The 15,585-nt window shown below is 63.1% G+C and overlaps 2 protein-coding genes across 2 annotated transcripts in view; one reads left to right on the top strand and one right to left on the bottom strand.

Annotated features, from left to right (window-relative positions):
• TRIM28 (tripartite motif containing 28) overlaps window positions 1-2,425 on the bottom strand; it is a 32,933-nt gene extending 30,508 nt beyond the window's left edge. The window contains exons 1-2 of the mRNA XM_030970256.1: window positions 2,375-2,425; window positions 457-889 (exon numbers count right to left, since the gene is read on the bottom strand). Coding sequence (XP_030826116.1) covers window positions 457-889; window positions 2,375-2,425 — 484 coding nt within the window. The remainder of the gene's footprint in view (window positions 1-456; window positions 890-2,374) is intronic.
• A 7,391-nt stretch (window positions 2,426-9,816) lies between these two features.
• On the top strand, window positions 9,817-14,740 carry LOC115916516 (zinc finger protein 628-like). Its single transcript, XM_030970251.1, is given in 4 exon segments — window positions 9,817-11,073; window positions 11,075-11,841; window positions 11,844-12,476; window positions 12,699-14,740. Coding segments are annotated over 4 exon segments (3,570 nt in total). The 5' UTR covers window positions 9,817-10,342; the 3' UTR covers window positions 14,138-14,740.
• Window positions 14,741-15,585: the final 845 nt, after the last annotated feature.

The raw sequence follows: 15,585 nt of genomic DNA, 5'->3' as shown, positions 1-15,585 counted from the left end.
CTAATCCCCAATACCTCCCCAGTAATCACCACTATCCCCCAGTGTTCCCAGTAACCCCCTGTACCTCCCAGTGGCTCCCAGTAGCTCCCAATGCTCTCAGTAACCCCAAGTGTTCCCAGTAACCCTCAGTATCTCCCAGTATCCCCCAGTGTTCCCAGTATCTTCCAGTAATCCCCAGTGCTCCCAGTAAACCCCAGTCTCTCCCAGTGTTCCCAGTAATCCCCAGTGCTCACAGTAACTCCCTGTAACTCCCAGCATCTCCCAATAACCCCCACTGATCTCAATAACCCCCAGGGCTCTCAGTGCTCCCAGTATCTCCCAGTACTCCCAGTATGCCTCAATGTTCCCACTATCTCCCAGTGCTCCCAATAACCCCCAGTATCTCCTAGTGATCCCAGTACTCCCAGCTCTTCCAGTACGTCCCAGTAACCTCCAGTGCTCCCAGCATCCCCTCACCTTTCCGGTCTCCATGCCCATTCCCGACGCAGCCCCGGCACACGGAGTGCAGGCAGGGCAGCAGCCGCGGCTCCCAGTGCTCCCTGTAACCCCAGTACCCCCCAGTATCCCCATTAACCCCCAGCATCCCCTCACCGTTCCGCTCTCCATGCCCGTTCCCGATGCAGCCCCGGCACATGGAGTGCAGGCAGGGCAGCAGTCTCGGTTCCCGCTGCGGGCTCAGGCGTTGTCTGCAGGCCCCGCAGAGCTCCAGCAGCCCCAGCGGCTCGGGCAGCTTCGCTCCCGCGGCCCCGGGGCCGCTCCCGAACGCTGCCGCCGCCTGAGCCGCCGCCTGAGGCGCCGCCATGGCGGCCGCGTACCCCTCACGATGGGCACGGCCTGCTGCTCCCGCCCCCGAGAGGCCCCGCGGCCAATCACTGCCCGCGCTGGCTGACTGACATTAAGAAAACCAATGGAAGGGTAGAAGGACGGGGATTAGCAGAGATTGACAGTGCGCGGAAGCAATGAGAGAAGAGAAGGCAGGAAGGAATGGGCGGGAAGGGGCCGCCGGCACGCGAACGCAAACAGGCCAATCAGCGCGCAGAGCAGTCGGAGGTGAGCCAATCAGCGGCCGGAGAACCCTGGGGAAGGCGGGGACTTCTTGGACGGAGCGGCCAATCGGCGTCGGCAAGCAGCGGGCAGGCGAGGCCGAGGCTGTGATTGACGGCTGGAAAAGCCAATGGGGAGCAGAACTGGGGAGGGACTGGGAATACTGGGAGGTACTGGGGGTTCCCGGGGGTTACTGGGGTTACTGGTGGTTACTGGGATCATAGGGGATTACTGGGAGCACTGGGAGATACTGGGAGGCACTGGGGGTCACTGGGATCAGTGGGGGTTACTGGGAATTCCTGGGATCACTGGGAGTTACTGGGAGCACTGGGAATTACTGGGGATTATGGGGAATTACTGGGAGCACTGGGGTTACTGGGAGCACTGGGAATTACTGGGGAAGCACTGGGAATTACTGGGATCATTGGGAGTTACTGGGGATTAATGGGGATTACTGGGAGTTACTGGGATCACTGGGAGTTACTGGGAGCACTGGGAATTACTGGGGATTATGGGGAATTACTGGGAGCACTGGGGTTACTGGGAGCACTGGGAATTACTGGGGAAGCACTGGGAATTACTGGGATCATTGGGAGTTACTGGGGATTAATGGGGATTACTGGGAGTTACTGGGATCACTGGGAGTTACTGGGGATTAATGGGATCACTGGGGATTACTGGGGGTTACTGGGATCACTGGGAATTACTGGGAGCACTGGGGATCAGTGGGAATTACTGGGGGTTACTGGGAACACTGGGGGTTACTGGGATCACTGGAGCTTACTGGGAGTTACTGGGAGCACTGGGAGATACTGGGAGCACTGGGGATTACAGGGAATTACTGGGAGTTACTGCAATCACTGGGAGTTACTGGAGTTATTGGGGGATTACTGGGGGTTACTGGGTTACTGGGAGTTACTGGGGGTTACTGGGGATTAAGGGGATCATGGGGGATCACTGGAAGTTACTGGGAATACTGAGAGTTACTGGGGGTTACTGGAATCACTGGGAGATACTGGGACAGAGCTGAGCAGGGGACACAGCACAGGTGACACCACAGGTGACATCGCTTTTAATGTAAAAAATGGCAAAAACAGCACCAAAAGTGTCCCCAAACCCCCCAGGGTCATTGTCACCATCGGGGGGACAGGAGGGAAGCCAGTCCCGAGTCCATGCCCAGCTCCTGGGTCACTCTCAGGTGTCCCTGGATCCTTCTCCAGGTGCGACACCTCAACTCTGTCCAGCCCTCCGAGCATCTCCAAGGCCACTCATGGTCCATCCATCCAATCCCTGTGCCCAGCAGAGTGCCAGAACATTCCAGGGGTCCCACCAGCTCAATGACATCATCACCCTCAATGTCCACCCCTCTGACCAATTCCATGGCCAATCACAGTGTGGTCCATCCATCCAATCCCTGTGCCCAGCTCAGTTCCAGAACATTCTGGGGATCCCATCAGGTCATCACCCTCATTGTCCAGCTCTGAAGCATCTCCATGGCCACTCCTGCTCCATCTGTCATATCCCCGTGCCCAGCTCAGTTCCAGAACATTCTGGGTATCCCATCAGGTCAGGATCTGTCCCTGCTCATGGATCTGTCCCTGCTCATGGCAGGATCTGTCCCTGATCCCGGTCCTGCCTGGACCCCTGGGCGTCCCCCACATCCCCGTCCCCTTCTCCTGTCACCATGAACGTCCCCACACCCTCCAGAACCCCATGGAGATCCCCTCACCCACCTCCTCCATCCTTCACCCCTGCTGCTCCTCCGAGGAGTCCCCAGGCCCACCCTGATGGCCCTGCAAGGGGCTGGGACCCCTCCTCAGGCCGTGTGAGCGGGGCCAGCACCTGCCACGTCCTGCCACGTGCCCAGTCCAGGCTCCAGTGATGGTTCTGATGGTGGCCCTGATGGTGGCCCTGGTGACGTTCCCAATGGTAGCCGTGGTGGCAGTCCTACTGGTGGCCCTGGTTATAGTCTTGATGGTGGCCCCTGTGGCAGCCTAGGTGATGGTCCTGCTGGTGGCCCTGGTGGCAGTCCCGGTGGCAGTCCCAGTGGTGGTCCTGGTGATGGCCCTGGCGGTGGTCCCAGTGGTAGCCCAGGTGGTGGCCCTGCTGGTAGCCCAGGTGATGGTCCTGCTGGTGGCCCCAATGTGGGGGCCCAGATGGTTGCCCCGATGGTAGTCCTAGTGGCATTCCCAGTGATGGCCCTGGTGGCAGCCCAGATGGTGGCCCTGGTGGCAGTGGCAGTGGCATTGCCGGCAGTGGTGGCCCCAGCGCCAGCCCAGACAGTGGCCCTGGTGGCAGTTCTAGTGGTGGTCCTGCTGGTAGTCCTGATGGTGGCCCCGGTGGCGGCCTGAGTGGTAGTCCGGGTGGTGGCCCCGGTTGTGGCCCTGGTTGTAGTCCTGATGGTGGCCCCGGTGGCAGCCCAGGCGATGGCCCTGGTGGCAGCCCAGGTGATGGCCCTGGTGGCAGCCCGGGTGGTGGTCCTGGTGACATTCCTAGTGGTGTCCCAGATGGTGGTGGCCCTGGTGGCAATCCCAGCGGCCCTGCTGTCCCTGCTGTTCCCAAAGGTGGCCCCGGTGGCAGTCCCAGCGGTGTCCCTGCTGTCCCCAGTGGCAGCCCCGGTGGCAGTCCCAGCGGTGTCCCTGCTGTCCCCGGTGCTGTCCCCGTCGCTGTCCCTTGGTGCGCGGTGGCGGCGTGTCTCTCCAGCAGGGTGCGGTGCGAGAAGCCCCGGTGGCAGAGGCGGCACTGGAAGCGCTCGGGGCGGTGCGTGCGCATGTGCACGTTCAGCGAGCTCTTCTGCGTGAAGCGCTTGCAGCACACGGCGCACTGGAAGGCGCGCACGCCCGTGTGCGTCACCATGTGCTTCAGCAGGTAGTCCCAGAGAGAGAAGGAGCGGCAGCAGATGGAGCACTGGTGGGGCTTCTCACCTGAGGGTTGTGGTGTTTTGGGGTTGGGGGGCCCCGGTGTGCCCGCTTGTTGTGGTGTGTTGGGGGGGGGGGGGGGGGGGGGGGGGGGGGGCGGGGGGGGGGGGGGCCCCCCCCCCCTCCCTCTGTGGTGTGGGTGGCGTTTGGCTTTGTTTTGTTTTTGTGTGGGTTTTGGTTTTTTGGGGTGGGGGGTGTTTGTGGGGGTGTTGGTTTGGTGGGGGGGTGGGTGTGGGGGGGGGGGGGGGGGGGGGGCCGCGGGTTGTTTTTGCGTGGCGGTTTGGGCGGTGTGGGGGGGGAGGGTAGGGTAGCTAGCCCCACGGGCGGCACCTCGATGGCCGAGTGGCCCAGGCTGAGCTTGTCGTGGAAGAAGGGGCTGCGGCGGCCAACGCGCAGCGGTGGGCGCCAGCGAAGCGCCTTGGCGCCGAACCGTCACGTCGCAGAAGCGGCCGCGCGCGCTGCCCGTTGGCGCCCGCAGCAGCGGCGGCTGAAGTTGTGCAGGTGGATGTAGTGCACGGTGTCCGGCATGGCTGAAACGGGGACAGGGGCACGGGGGGGACAGCGGGACAATGGGGGACAATGGGGGACAATGGGGGACAGGGGGACAATGGGGGAACTGGGGGACACAGTGGGACAATGGGGGACAATGGGGGACAATGGGGGACAATGGGGGACAATGGGGGACAGCGGGACAATGGGGGACAATGGGGGACAGCGGGACAATGGGGGACAGGGGGTGACAATGGGGGACACAGGGATAGAGGGGACTCTGGGGACACTGGCTAACTGGGGACTCGGGACAGAGGTGACACTAGAGACACAGGGGGACACTGGAGTCAGAGGGGACGCTGGGACAGGGGGACAGAGAGGGGGCACGGGGGACTTGAGGGGACACAGGGATAGAGGGACACTGGGGACACTGGGATGGAGGGCATAGAGGGAATGGTGGGGACACGGGGGGGACACGGGGACACTGGGGGGACACTGGGATAGAGGGGACACAGAGGAGACAGGGGACACAGGGGAGAGAGGGGACACAGAGACACTGGGACACTGGGGACACCAGGGATAGAGGGGACACTGGGGACACTGGGGGGACACTGGGACAGAGGGGACACTGGGACACTGGGGGGTGGGGTTAAAGGGGACAGAGGGACACGGGGGACACGGGGACGGTGGGGGCAGAGGGGACACGGGGACACAGAGATGGCAGCGACAGCTGGGACACGGCAAGAGCCCCCGAGATGGTGGGGACAGCAGGGACAGAGGGGACAGAGGGACAGCAGGGACACGGGGACAGAGGGGACACGGGGACAGAGGGGACAGAGGGGACAGAGGGGACAGAGGGGACACGGGGACAGAGGGGACAGAGGGGACAGAGGGGACAGCAGGGACAGCAGGGACACGGGGACAGAGGGGACACGGGGACAGAGGGGACAGAGGGGACAGCAGGGACACGGGGTCACCGGGCTGGCGGTGCTGGGGACACACACGGGGACACCAATGGGGACAGCGGCGAGGCTGGCGGGACCTGGGGACAGAGACACGGAGCTGGTGACGTCACCGGGGACCGGGAACAGCCCGTGTGACGTCACGGCGCGCCGATGACGTCACCCCGAGGGACAGCGGGATGTCCCCGCGCTGTCCCCGCTGCCGGAACCGCCCGAGGCCGTTCCCGCCCCTCCCCCCGGGACCCCTCGGGACCTCCCGGCCCGACCCTGCCCCTCCCCCACCCCAACCCCCCCGGCCCCTCCCCCACACCTCGCTCCGGCTCCCGCCGCCGCCGCTCTCTGACGTCACTTCCGCCGGTGCGGACCGGAAGTGGATCATAGAGAGGAGCCCAGCGCGGCCCTGCCTGCCATAGAGACGGGAGAGCGGCGGGGGCGCCCCCTGGCGGAGCGGGGGTGCTGCAGGGCCGGATGGAGCCACAGGGGGACCCCAATGTCCCCAGCGTCGCCAAAGGGCCCCCAAAGGGACCTCAATGTCCCCAGTGGGACCCCAGTGTCCCCAATATCCCCAAAGGGCCCCCAAAGGGACCCCAATGTCCCCAGTGGGACCCCAGTGTCTCCAATGTCCCCAAAGGGCCCCCAAAGGGACCCCAATGTCCCCAGTGGGACCCCAGTGTCTCCAATGTCCCCAAAGGGCCCCCAAAGGGACCCCAATGTCCCCAGTGGGACCCCATTGTCTCCAAAGGGACCCCAATGTCCCCAATGTCCCCAAAGGGATTCCCATGGGGACCCCAAGGTTCTCAATGTTCCCAAAGGGACCTCAATGTCTGCAGTGTCCCCACAGGGACCCCCCCAATGTCCCCAAAAGGACCCCAATGTCCCCAATGTCACCAAAGGGACCTCAATGTCCCCAGTGTCCCCAAAGTCCCCACAGACCCCACAGGTACCCCCACGGAGCTGGAGCCCCTGCACACCCTCCCAGGGGGCCCAGGGTGGTCCCTGTCCATCCACGGTGACCCCTCCTGGCCCATGTCCATCCATGTCCATCCATGGTGACCCACGGTGACCCCTCCTGGCCCATGATGCTCTGGGTCCATCCAGCTGATCCACGTTGGCTCTTCTTGGCCTATTTTGATCCATGTCCATCCATGGTGACCGACATCGATTCCTCCTGACTCCTGTTGATCCACGGTGACCCACGGTGACTCCTCCTGGTCCATGATGGTCTGGGTCCATCCACGTTGGCCCATATTGACTGCTCTTGGTCCATGTCCATCCATTTCCCTCCATGGTGACCCACGGTGACCCCTGTGGACTCCTGTCGATCCATGGTGACCCACGGTGACTCCTCTTGGTCCACGTTGATCCATCTCCATCCCTGTTAACCTGCATTGTGTCCTCTTGGCCCATTTTGATCCACGTCCATCCATGGTGACCCACACTGACTCCTCTTGGCCCATCTCCATCCATGCTGACCCACGGTGACTCCTCTTGGTCCGTCTTGATCCATCTCCATCCATGGAGACCCACATTGACTTCTCTTGGCCCATCTCCATCCATGGAGACCCACATTGACTTCTCTTGGCCCATCTCCATCCATGCTGACCCACGGTGACTCCTCTTGGTCCATCTTGGCCCATCTCCATCCATGGAGACCCACGTTGGCTCTTGTAGACTCCTGTTGGTCCATGTGGACCCCCGCTGACTCGTCTTGGCCCATGATGGTCCGTGTCCATCCATGGTGACCCACGGTGACTCCTGTGGACTCCTGTCCATGCATGGTGACCCACGTTGGCTCCTCTTGGTCCATCTTGATCCATACTGACCCGCATTGGCTCCTCTTGGCCTGTGATGATCCGTGTCCATCCATGGTGACCCACGGTGACTCATTGACCCTTGCTGATCCACACTGACCCACGCTGACTCCTCATGGTCCATCTCCATCCATGTTGGCTCCTCTTGGCCCATCTTGGTCCACGTCCATCCATGGTGACCCACATTGACTCCTCATGGTCCACGTTGACTCCTCTTGGCCCATGATAGTCCATGTCCATCCATGGTAACCCATGCTGACTCGTCATGGTCCATCCCCATCCATGTTGGCCCATGTTGGCTCCTCATGGTCCATCTTGATCCGTGTCCATCCATGGTGACCCACGTTGGCTCATTGACCCCTGTCCATCCATGGTGACCCACGTTGGTTATTGACCCCTGTCCATCCAGGGTGACCCACGTTGGTCATTGACCCCTGTCCATCCATGGTGACCCACGGTGACTCCTCCTGGCCCATGATGGTCCATGTCCATCCATGGTGACCCATGGTGACTCATTGACCCTTGCTGATCCACGCTGACCCACGTTGACTCCTCATGGTCCATCTCCATCCATGTTGGCTCCTCCTGGCCCATGATGGTCCATGTCCATCCATGGTGACCCACATTGACTCCTCATGGTCCATGTTGACTCCTCCTGGCCCATGATGGTCCATGTCCATCCATGGTGACCCACGTTGACTCCTCCTGGCCCGCTTTGATCCATCTCCATCCATGGTGACCCATGTTGACTCCTGTTGATCCAGGTGATCCACGTTGACTCCTCATGCTCCACGTTGTCTCCTCTAGGCCCATTTTGATCCATGTCCACCCATGGTGACCCACGTTGACCAGTGGTGACCCCGGTGTCACTCTGTGTCTCTCCATGCTGACCCATGGTGACCTGTGGTGACCCCAGGTGACCCCAGGTGACCCCTGGTGACCCCTGGTGACCCCAGGTGACTGGCGCCAGTCTGTGTTTCTCCAGATTGATCCATGGTGACCGTGGTGACCCCTGGTGACCCCTGGTGACCCCTGAGCCATGGCGACCGTGGTGACCCCTGCTGACCCCTGGTGACCCCAGTGTCACCCTGTGTCTCTCCAGGTTGTCCCCACCGTACAGGTGACCCCGGCCATGACCCCCTGTGTGACCCCGTGACCCCCGGCTGTCCCCTCTGTCCCACCCAACCCCAGCCGGGGGTCAGTGACCCCTGTGACATCACCCAGAGCCTTCCGCGCCGTGACGTCACACACAGCACCGTGACGTCACACACAGCACCGTGACGTCACACCCACCACTGTGATGTCACACCCTGCGCTGTGATGTCACACCCTGCGCTGTGACGTCAGTGATGTGACAGTAAAACCTCAATAAAACCCAGTAAAACCCAGTATAAACCAGTACGGACCAGTATAAACGAATACGGACCAGTATGGACCAGTAAAAACCAGTACAGACCAGGATAGCCAGTATAAACCAGTATGGATCAGTACACAACAGTAGAAACCAGTATAACCAGTACAAACCAGTATAACCGGTACAAACCAGTATGGACCAGTATAAACCCATATGGGCCAGTATAGACCAGTACAGACCAGTACAACCCAGTACAGACCAGTACAAACCACTACAACCCAGTACAAACCAGTACAGACCAGTATAAACTAATACAAACCAGTACAGACCAGTACAACGCAGTACAAACCAGTACAGACCAGTATATACCAGTAAAAACCAGTACAGACGAGTACAACCCAGTACAATCCAGTACAGACCAGTACAACCCAGTACAGACGAGCACAGACCGGTATACACCAGTATAAACGAATAAAAACCAGTACAGACCAGTATATACCAGTAAAAACCAGTACGAGCCGCTAGACCCGGCTCGGGCTGGGAACTACATTACCCAGCGTGCACCGCGCGCGTTTCCGGGGGGAAGGGAGGGCGCGGCCTGGCCCAATGAGACGCGTCCTGATTGGCGGCGGCGAAGGCGGGAAGGCGGAGGGGGCGTGGCCTCGTGAGGCGGAGGGGGCGTGGCCTCGTGAGGCGGCGCGGGCCGGGTGTTGCGCGGCGGCGGCGGCAGCGCCGGCCCCGGTTCGAACCCGGTTCTAACCCGGTCCTGGCCCGGCTCCGGCCCCGGCGGAGCCCCCGCGAGCCCCGCAGGTGAGCGGGGAGCGGGCCAGGAGGAGGAGGAAGCGGCGGGGCCGTGGCGGCGGCGCCTGCGCGGGGCGGGCCTGGAGGAGGCGGGGCCTGCAAGGGCTGAGGGAAAAGGGGCGGGGCCTGAGGGCGGTGAGGGGTGGGGCAGGGCCTGTAGAAAGGGGCGGGGCCTAGTGCGATCTGGCCACGCCCCCCATTTGGCCACGCCCTCCACATCGGCTTTAGGGTCTTACCTGCACACCTGGGATGGGGCAGGGGTCTCACCTGCCCACCTGTGCTGGGATTGGGCTCTCACCTGTCCCCATGTTTTGGGGTCTCACCTGTTCCTTATCCTTATCTCACCTGTGTTTCTTATCCGGACTCTCACCTGTTTCATGTCTGAGCTCTCACCTGTCTCAGGTTTGGGCTTTCAGCTGTGTCAGGTCTGTGCTCTCACGTGTCCCAGGTCTGTGTTCTCACCTGTGTCAGGTTTAGCCTCTCACCTGTGTCAAGTGCAGGCTTTAACCTGTCTCAGGTCTGTGCTCTCACCTGTCCCTGTATCACCTCTGCGTTCTCACCTGTGTCAAGTTTAGCCTCTCACCTGTGTCAGGTACAGGCTTTCGCCTGTCCTTGTGTCAGGTCTGTGCTCTCACCTGTGTCAGGTGCAGGCTCTCACCTGTGTCAGGTCTGAGCTCTTACCTGTCTCAGATCTGGGCTCTCGCCTGTCCCACGTCAGAGCTCTCACCTGTCCTAGGTCAGGGCTCTCACCTGTCCCAGGTTTGTGCTCTCACCTGTCCCAGCTCTGTGCTCTCACCTGTTCCAGGTTTGGGCTCTTACCTGTATCAGCTCTGGGCTCTCACCTGTTCCAGGTTTGGGCTCTCACCTGTCCCAGGTTTGTGCTCTCACCTGTGTCAGCTCTGTGCTCTCATATGTCCCAGGTCAGGGCTCTCACCTGCGGCCGTGTCCCCCCCAGGTGCGGCCATGGCGGGCGCGGCGCCCCCCGCAGGTGCCCCCGAGCACCCCTTCACCTGCCGGGAGTGCGGCAAATCCTTCCGCTGGTCCTCGCGCCTGGCGCATCACCTGCGCAGCCACACAGGTGAGCGCCCCTACAAGTGCCCCGAGTGCCCCAAGGCCTTCAAGGGCTCCTCTGCCCTCCTCTACCACCTGCGGGGCCACACAGGTGAGCGCCCCTACACCTGCGCCACCTGCGGCAAGAGCTTCAAGCGCTCCTCGCTGCTGCAGACTCACCTGCGCGTGCACACGGGGCTGCGCGCCTTCAGGTGCGCCCAGTGCGGCCTCACCTTCAAGTGGGCGTCGCACTACCAGTACCACCTGCGGCAGCACTCAGGTGAGCGGCCCTACCGCTGCCCCACCTGCCCCAAGGCCTTCAAGAACTCCTCCAGCCTGCGGCGCCACCGCCACACGCACACAGGTGAGCGCCCGCACACCTGCGACACCTGCGGCAAGGGCTTCGCCCAGGCCACCAACCTGCGGCAGCACCTGCGGGTGCACACGGGGGAGCGGCCATACACCTGCGGCACCTGCGGGAAGAGCTTCACGCACTCGTCCAACCTGCACCTGCACCGGCGCACGCACGGCCCCGCCCCGCAGTGCCCCACCTGCGCCACGCCCTTGGCCTCGCCCACCTGCCCGCAGCGGCACCTGCAGGGCCCCGCCCGCCTGGCGCCGCCTCACCTGAGCCCCTCTGGAGGCCGCTGGGGCTCACCTGTGCAGAGCAGGAGGTGACAGCCACGCCGGCCACGCCCCGGCCCCGCCTCACCGCTGCCTCACCTGCGGCAAGAGCTTCAAGAACAGCTCGGGGCTGGCGCGACACCTGCCCGGCCACGAGCGGCCCAGTGCCCCGCCCGTGCCAGGTGAGGCCGAGGCGCCGGCCCCGCCCGAGCGGCCGTACAGGTGCGGCGAGTGCGGCAAGGCCTTCAAGGGCTCCTCGGGGCTGCGCTACCACCTGCGCGACCACACAGGTGAGCGCCCCTACACCTGCGCCACCTGCGGCAAGAGCTTCAAGCGCTCCTCGCTGCTGCAGACTCACCTGCGCGTGCACACGGGGCTGCGCGCCTTCAGGTGCGCCCAGTGCGGCCTCACCTTCAAGTGGGCGTCACACTACCAGTACCACCTGCGGCAGCACTCAGGTGAGCGGCCCTACCGCTGCCCCACCTGCCCCAAGGCCTTCAAGAACTCCTCCAGCCTGCGGCGCCACCGCCACACGCACACAGGTGAGCGCCCGCACACCTGCGACACCTGCGGCAAGGGCTTCGCCCAGGCCACCAACCTGCGGCAGCACCTGCGGGTGCACACGGGGGAGCGGCCGTACACCTGCGGCACCTGCGGGAAGAGCTTCACGCACTCGTCCAACCTGCACCTGCACCGGCGCACTCACTCGGCGGCGCGGCCCTTCCGCTGCCCCACCTGTCCCAAGGCCTTCGTCATGGCCGCCTACCTGCAGCGGCACCTGCGCACGCACGGCCCCGCCCAGCGCCCCGCGGCGCTGCCGCACCTGGCGGTGCCGCACCTGTGCCCGCTGGCGCTTACCTGGTGCTGCCCGCCCCCGGCGGCGCCTCCCCCCATAAGGTGCTGCTGGTGGCGGCCACGCCCGGCCACGCCCGGCCGCACCTGGCGCAGGTGGGCAGGGGGCAGCGCACCTGGCAGAGCGTCCTGCTCCTACCTGGGGCGGGGAGGGAGGGGGCGGCAGCGGGGGTGACAGGTGTAGGTGTGACAGGGGTGGCGGGTGTGACAGGTGTGACAGGGGTGACAGGTCTCACAGGTGTGACAGGGGTGGCAGGTGTGACAAGTGCAGGTGTGACAGGTATGACAGGTGTTGGTGTCACAGGGGTCCCAGGTGTGACAGGGGTCACAGGTGTCACAGGGCTTACAGGTGTGGCAGGTGTAGGTGTGGCAGGTGTGACAGGTGTAGGGGTCCCAGGAGTCACAGGTGTGGCAGGTGTCACAGGGGTCACAGGTGTGGCAGGTGTCCAGCTCCAGGTGCTGCCGGTGGCCCCAGAAGTCACCAATGTCCAGGTTCAGGGTGGGGAGGTGACAGGTGTGATGGGTGTGGCAGGTGTGACAGGTGTGAGAGATGTAGGTGTGACAAGTGCAGGTGTGACAGGTGCAGGTGTGGCAGGTGTGACAGGTGTGACAAGTGCAGGTGTGACAGGTGCAGGTGTGACAGGCGTGACAGGTGTGACAGCTGTAGGTGTGACAAGTGCAGGTGTGGCAGGTGTGACAGGTGTAGGTGTGGCAGGTGTGACAGGTGTAGGTGTGACAAGTGCAGGTGTGACAGGTGTGACAGGTGTAGGTGTGACGGGTGTAGGTGTGACAGGTGTGACAGGTGTGACAGGTGCAGGTGTGACAGGTGTAGGTGTGGCAGCTCTCACAGGTTTCACAGGTGTGACAGGGCTGCAGCTCCGGGTGCTGCCAGTGCCCTCAGAAGTCACCAGCGTCCAGCTCCAGGCAGGTGAGGTCACCAACGTCCAACTCCAGGTGTTGCCACCACCACCTTCAGGTGGCACAGGTGTGCAGCTCCAGGTGCTGCCTGCACCACCTGAGGTCACCAGCGTCCAGCTGTGCACAGGTGAAGTGACCAATGTCCAGCTCCAGGTGTTGCCACCAAGCCCAGGTGGCACAGGTGTGCAGCTCCAGGCAGGTGAGGTGACCAACGTCCAGCTCCAGGTGTTGCCACCACCACCACCTCAGGTCACAGGTGTGCAGCTCCAGGTGTTGCCACCAAGCCCAGGTGGCACAGGTGTGCAGCTCCAGGCAGGTGAGGTGACCAACGTCCAGCTCCAAGCCCTGCCGCTGACCTCAGGTGTCGCCAACGTTCAGCTCCAGGTGTTGCCACCACCCGCAGGTGGCACAGGTGTTCAGCTCCAGGTGTTGCCACCACCCGCAGGTGGCACAGGTGTGCAGCTCCAGGTGTTGCCAGCACCACCTGAGGTCACCAATGTCCAGCTCCAGGGCACCGAGCTGCCCAGTGTCCACCTGGACAGTTCAGAACTGCCCGGTGTCCACCTGGAGACAATGGAGGAGGTACCTGGTGCCCACCTGGACGTGTCAGAGGTGCCCGGTGTCCACTTGGACACCTCAGAGCTGCCCAGTGCTCACCTGGACACCACAGAGGTGACCGATGTCCACCTGGACGTGTCAGAGGTGCCCGGTGTCCACCTGGAGACCTCAGAACTGCCCAGTGTCCACCTGGAGACTTCAGAGGTGACCAGTGTCCACCTGGAGACCGTGGAGGAGGTGCACAGTGCCCACCTGGAGAGCTCAGAGGTGACCAGTGTCCACCTGGAACCCACTGAGGTGACCGATGTCCACCTGGAGAGCTCAGAACTGCCCAGTGTCCACCTGGAGAGCTCAGAGGTGACCAATGTCCACCTGGAACCCACTGAGGTGACCGATGTCCACCTGGACACATCAGAGGTGAGCAGTGTCCACCTGGAGAGCTCAGAGGTGACCAGTGTCCACCTGGAACCCACGGAGGTGACCGATGTCCACCTGGAGAGCTCAGAACTGCCCAGTGTCCACCTGGAGAGCTCAGAGGTGACCGATGTCCACCTGGAACCCACGGAGGTGACCGATGTCCACCTGGAGACCACGGAGGAAGTGCCCAATGTCCACCTGGAAGTGCCCAGTGTCCACCTGGAGACCACTGAGGAGGTGTCCGGTGCCCACCTGGACACCTTGGCAATGACCAGTGTCCACCTGGAGGTGCCCGGTGCCCACCTGGAGCCCTGTGAGGTGCACCTGGAACCCCCCTAGGAGGTGACCGATGTCCACCTGGAGACCTTGGAGCTGCCCAGTGCCCACCTGGAGGTGCCCAATGTCCACCTGGACATATCAGAGGCACCCAGTTCCCACCTGGAGAGCACGCAGGTGCTCAGCGCTCACCTGGAGACCATGGACATGTCCGATGCCCACCTGGACACACCTTGGAGGTGCCCAGTGCCCACCTGGGCGTGTCAGAGGCGCCCGGTGCTCACCTGGAGAGCACGCAGGTGCCCAGCGCTCACCTGGACACACCTTGGAGGTTCTCTCTGACCACCTGGACACACCTTGGAGGTGCCCAGCGCCCACCTGGAGACACCTTGGAGATGCCCAGTGCTCACCTGGACACATCAGTGTCCACCTGGACATGTCAGAGGTGCCCAGTGCCCACCTGGACACATCAGTGCCCACCTAGACACACCTTGGAGGTGCCCAGTACCCACCTGGAGCCCCCTGGGTGCTCCTGGCCTGGGGAACCCCGTGCCCCACCCCGTGCACACCTGTGCCCGCAGGTGAGGGGAGTGCCGGGGGGTACCTGAGGGGTGCCAGGGGGTACCTGGGGGTACCTGAGCTCCCCTGCCCAGGTGAGGCCGTTCCCGCGTCCCCGCCCCCGTGTCAATAAAGGCGCCCCTCCCCCCCCCCCAGTGCGGTTTGTGCTTCCGGGAGGGGCGGGGCCATGACCAATGGGTGGGAGGGGCAAAGGAAGGGGGCGGGGCCAGGGGCAGGATGGGGTGGGACCAAGAGGAGGGGGCGGGGCCAAGAGGCAAAAAATGGGAGGGGCAATAGAGGGGCGGGGCAAAGGGGGGTAACAGGGAGTGGGGGCTGGGCAGTTTCATCTCCCAGTATGGACCAGTGTGGACCAGTATGGCCCAGTCCATCCCAGTACGGCCCCAGTCCATCCCAGTACGGCCCCAGTCCATCCCAGTACAGCCCCAGTGATTCCCAGTATGGCCCGGTGACTCCCAGTACGGCCCCAGTCCATCCCAGTATGGCCCCAGTCCATCCCAGTACGGCCCCAGTGATTCCCAGCATGGCCCCAGTCCATCCCAGTACGGCCCAGTCCATCCCAGTCTGGCCCCAGTGCCTCCCAGTATGGCCCCAGTACATCCCAGTATGGCCCAGTCCATCCCAGTATGGCCCAGTGATTCCCAGCATGGCCCAGTCCATCCCAGTATAGCCCCAGTGATTCCCAGTATGGCCCAGTGACTCCCAGTACAGCCCCAGTCCATCCCAGTACGGCTCCAGTGATTCCCAGTATGGCCCAGTCCATTCCAGTATGGCCCAGACCATCCCAGTATGGCCCAGTCCATCCCAGTACGGCCCCAGTCCATCCCAGTATGGCTCAGTGCCTCCCAGTATGGCCCAGTCCATCCCAGTATGGCCCCAGTCCATTCCAGTATGGCCCAGACCATCCCAGTATGGCCCAGTCCATCCCAGTCTGG

Source organism: Camarhynchus parvulus, unplaced genomic scaffold (assembly GCF_901933205.1).
Source record: "Camarhynchus parvulus unplaced genomic scaffold, STF_HiC, whole genome shotgun sequence".
NCBI lineage: Eukaryota > Metazoa > Chordata > Aves > Passeriformes > Thraupidae > Camarhynchus > Camarhynchus parvulus.
This window is presented reverse-complemented; position numbering and strand designations above follow the sequence as displayed.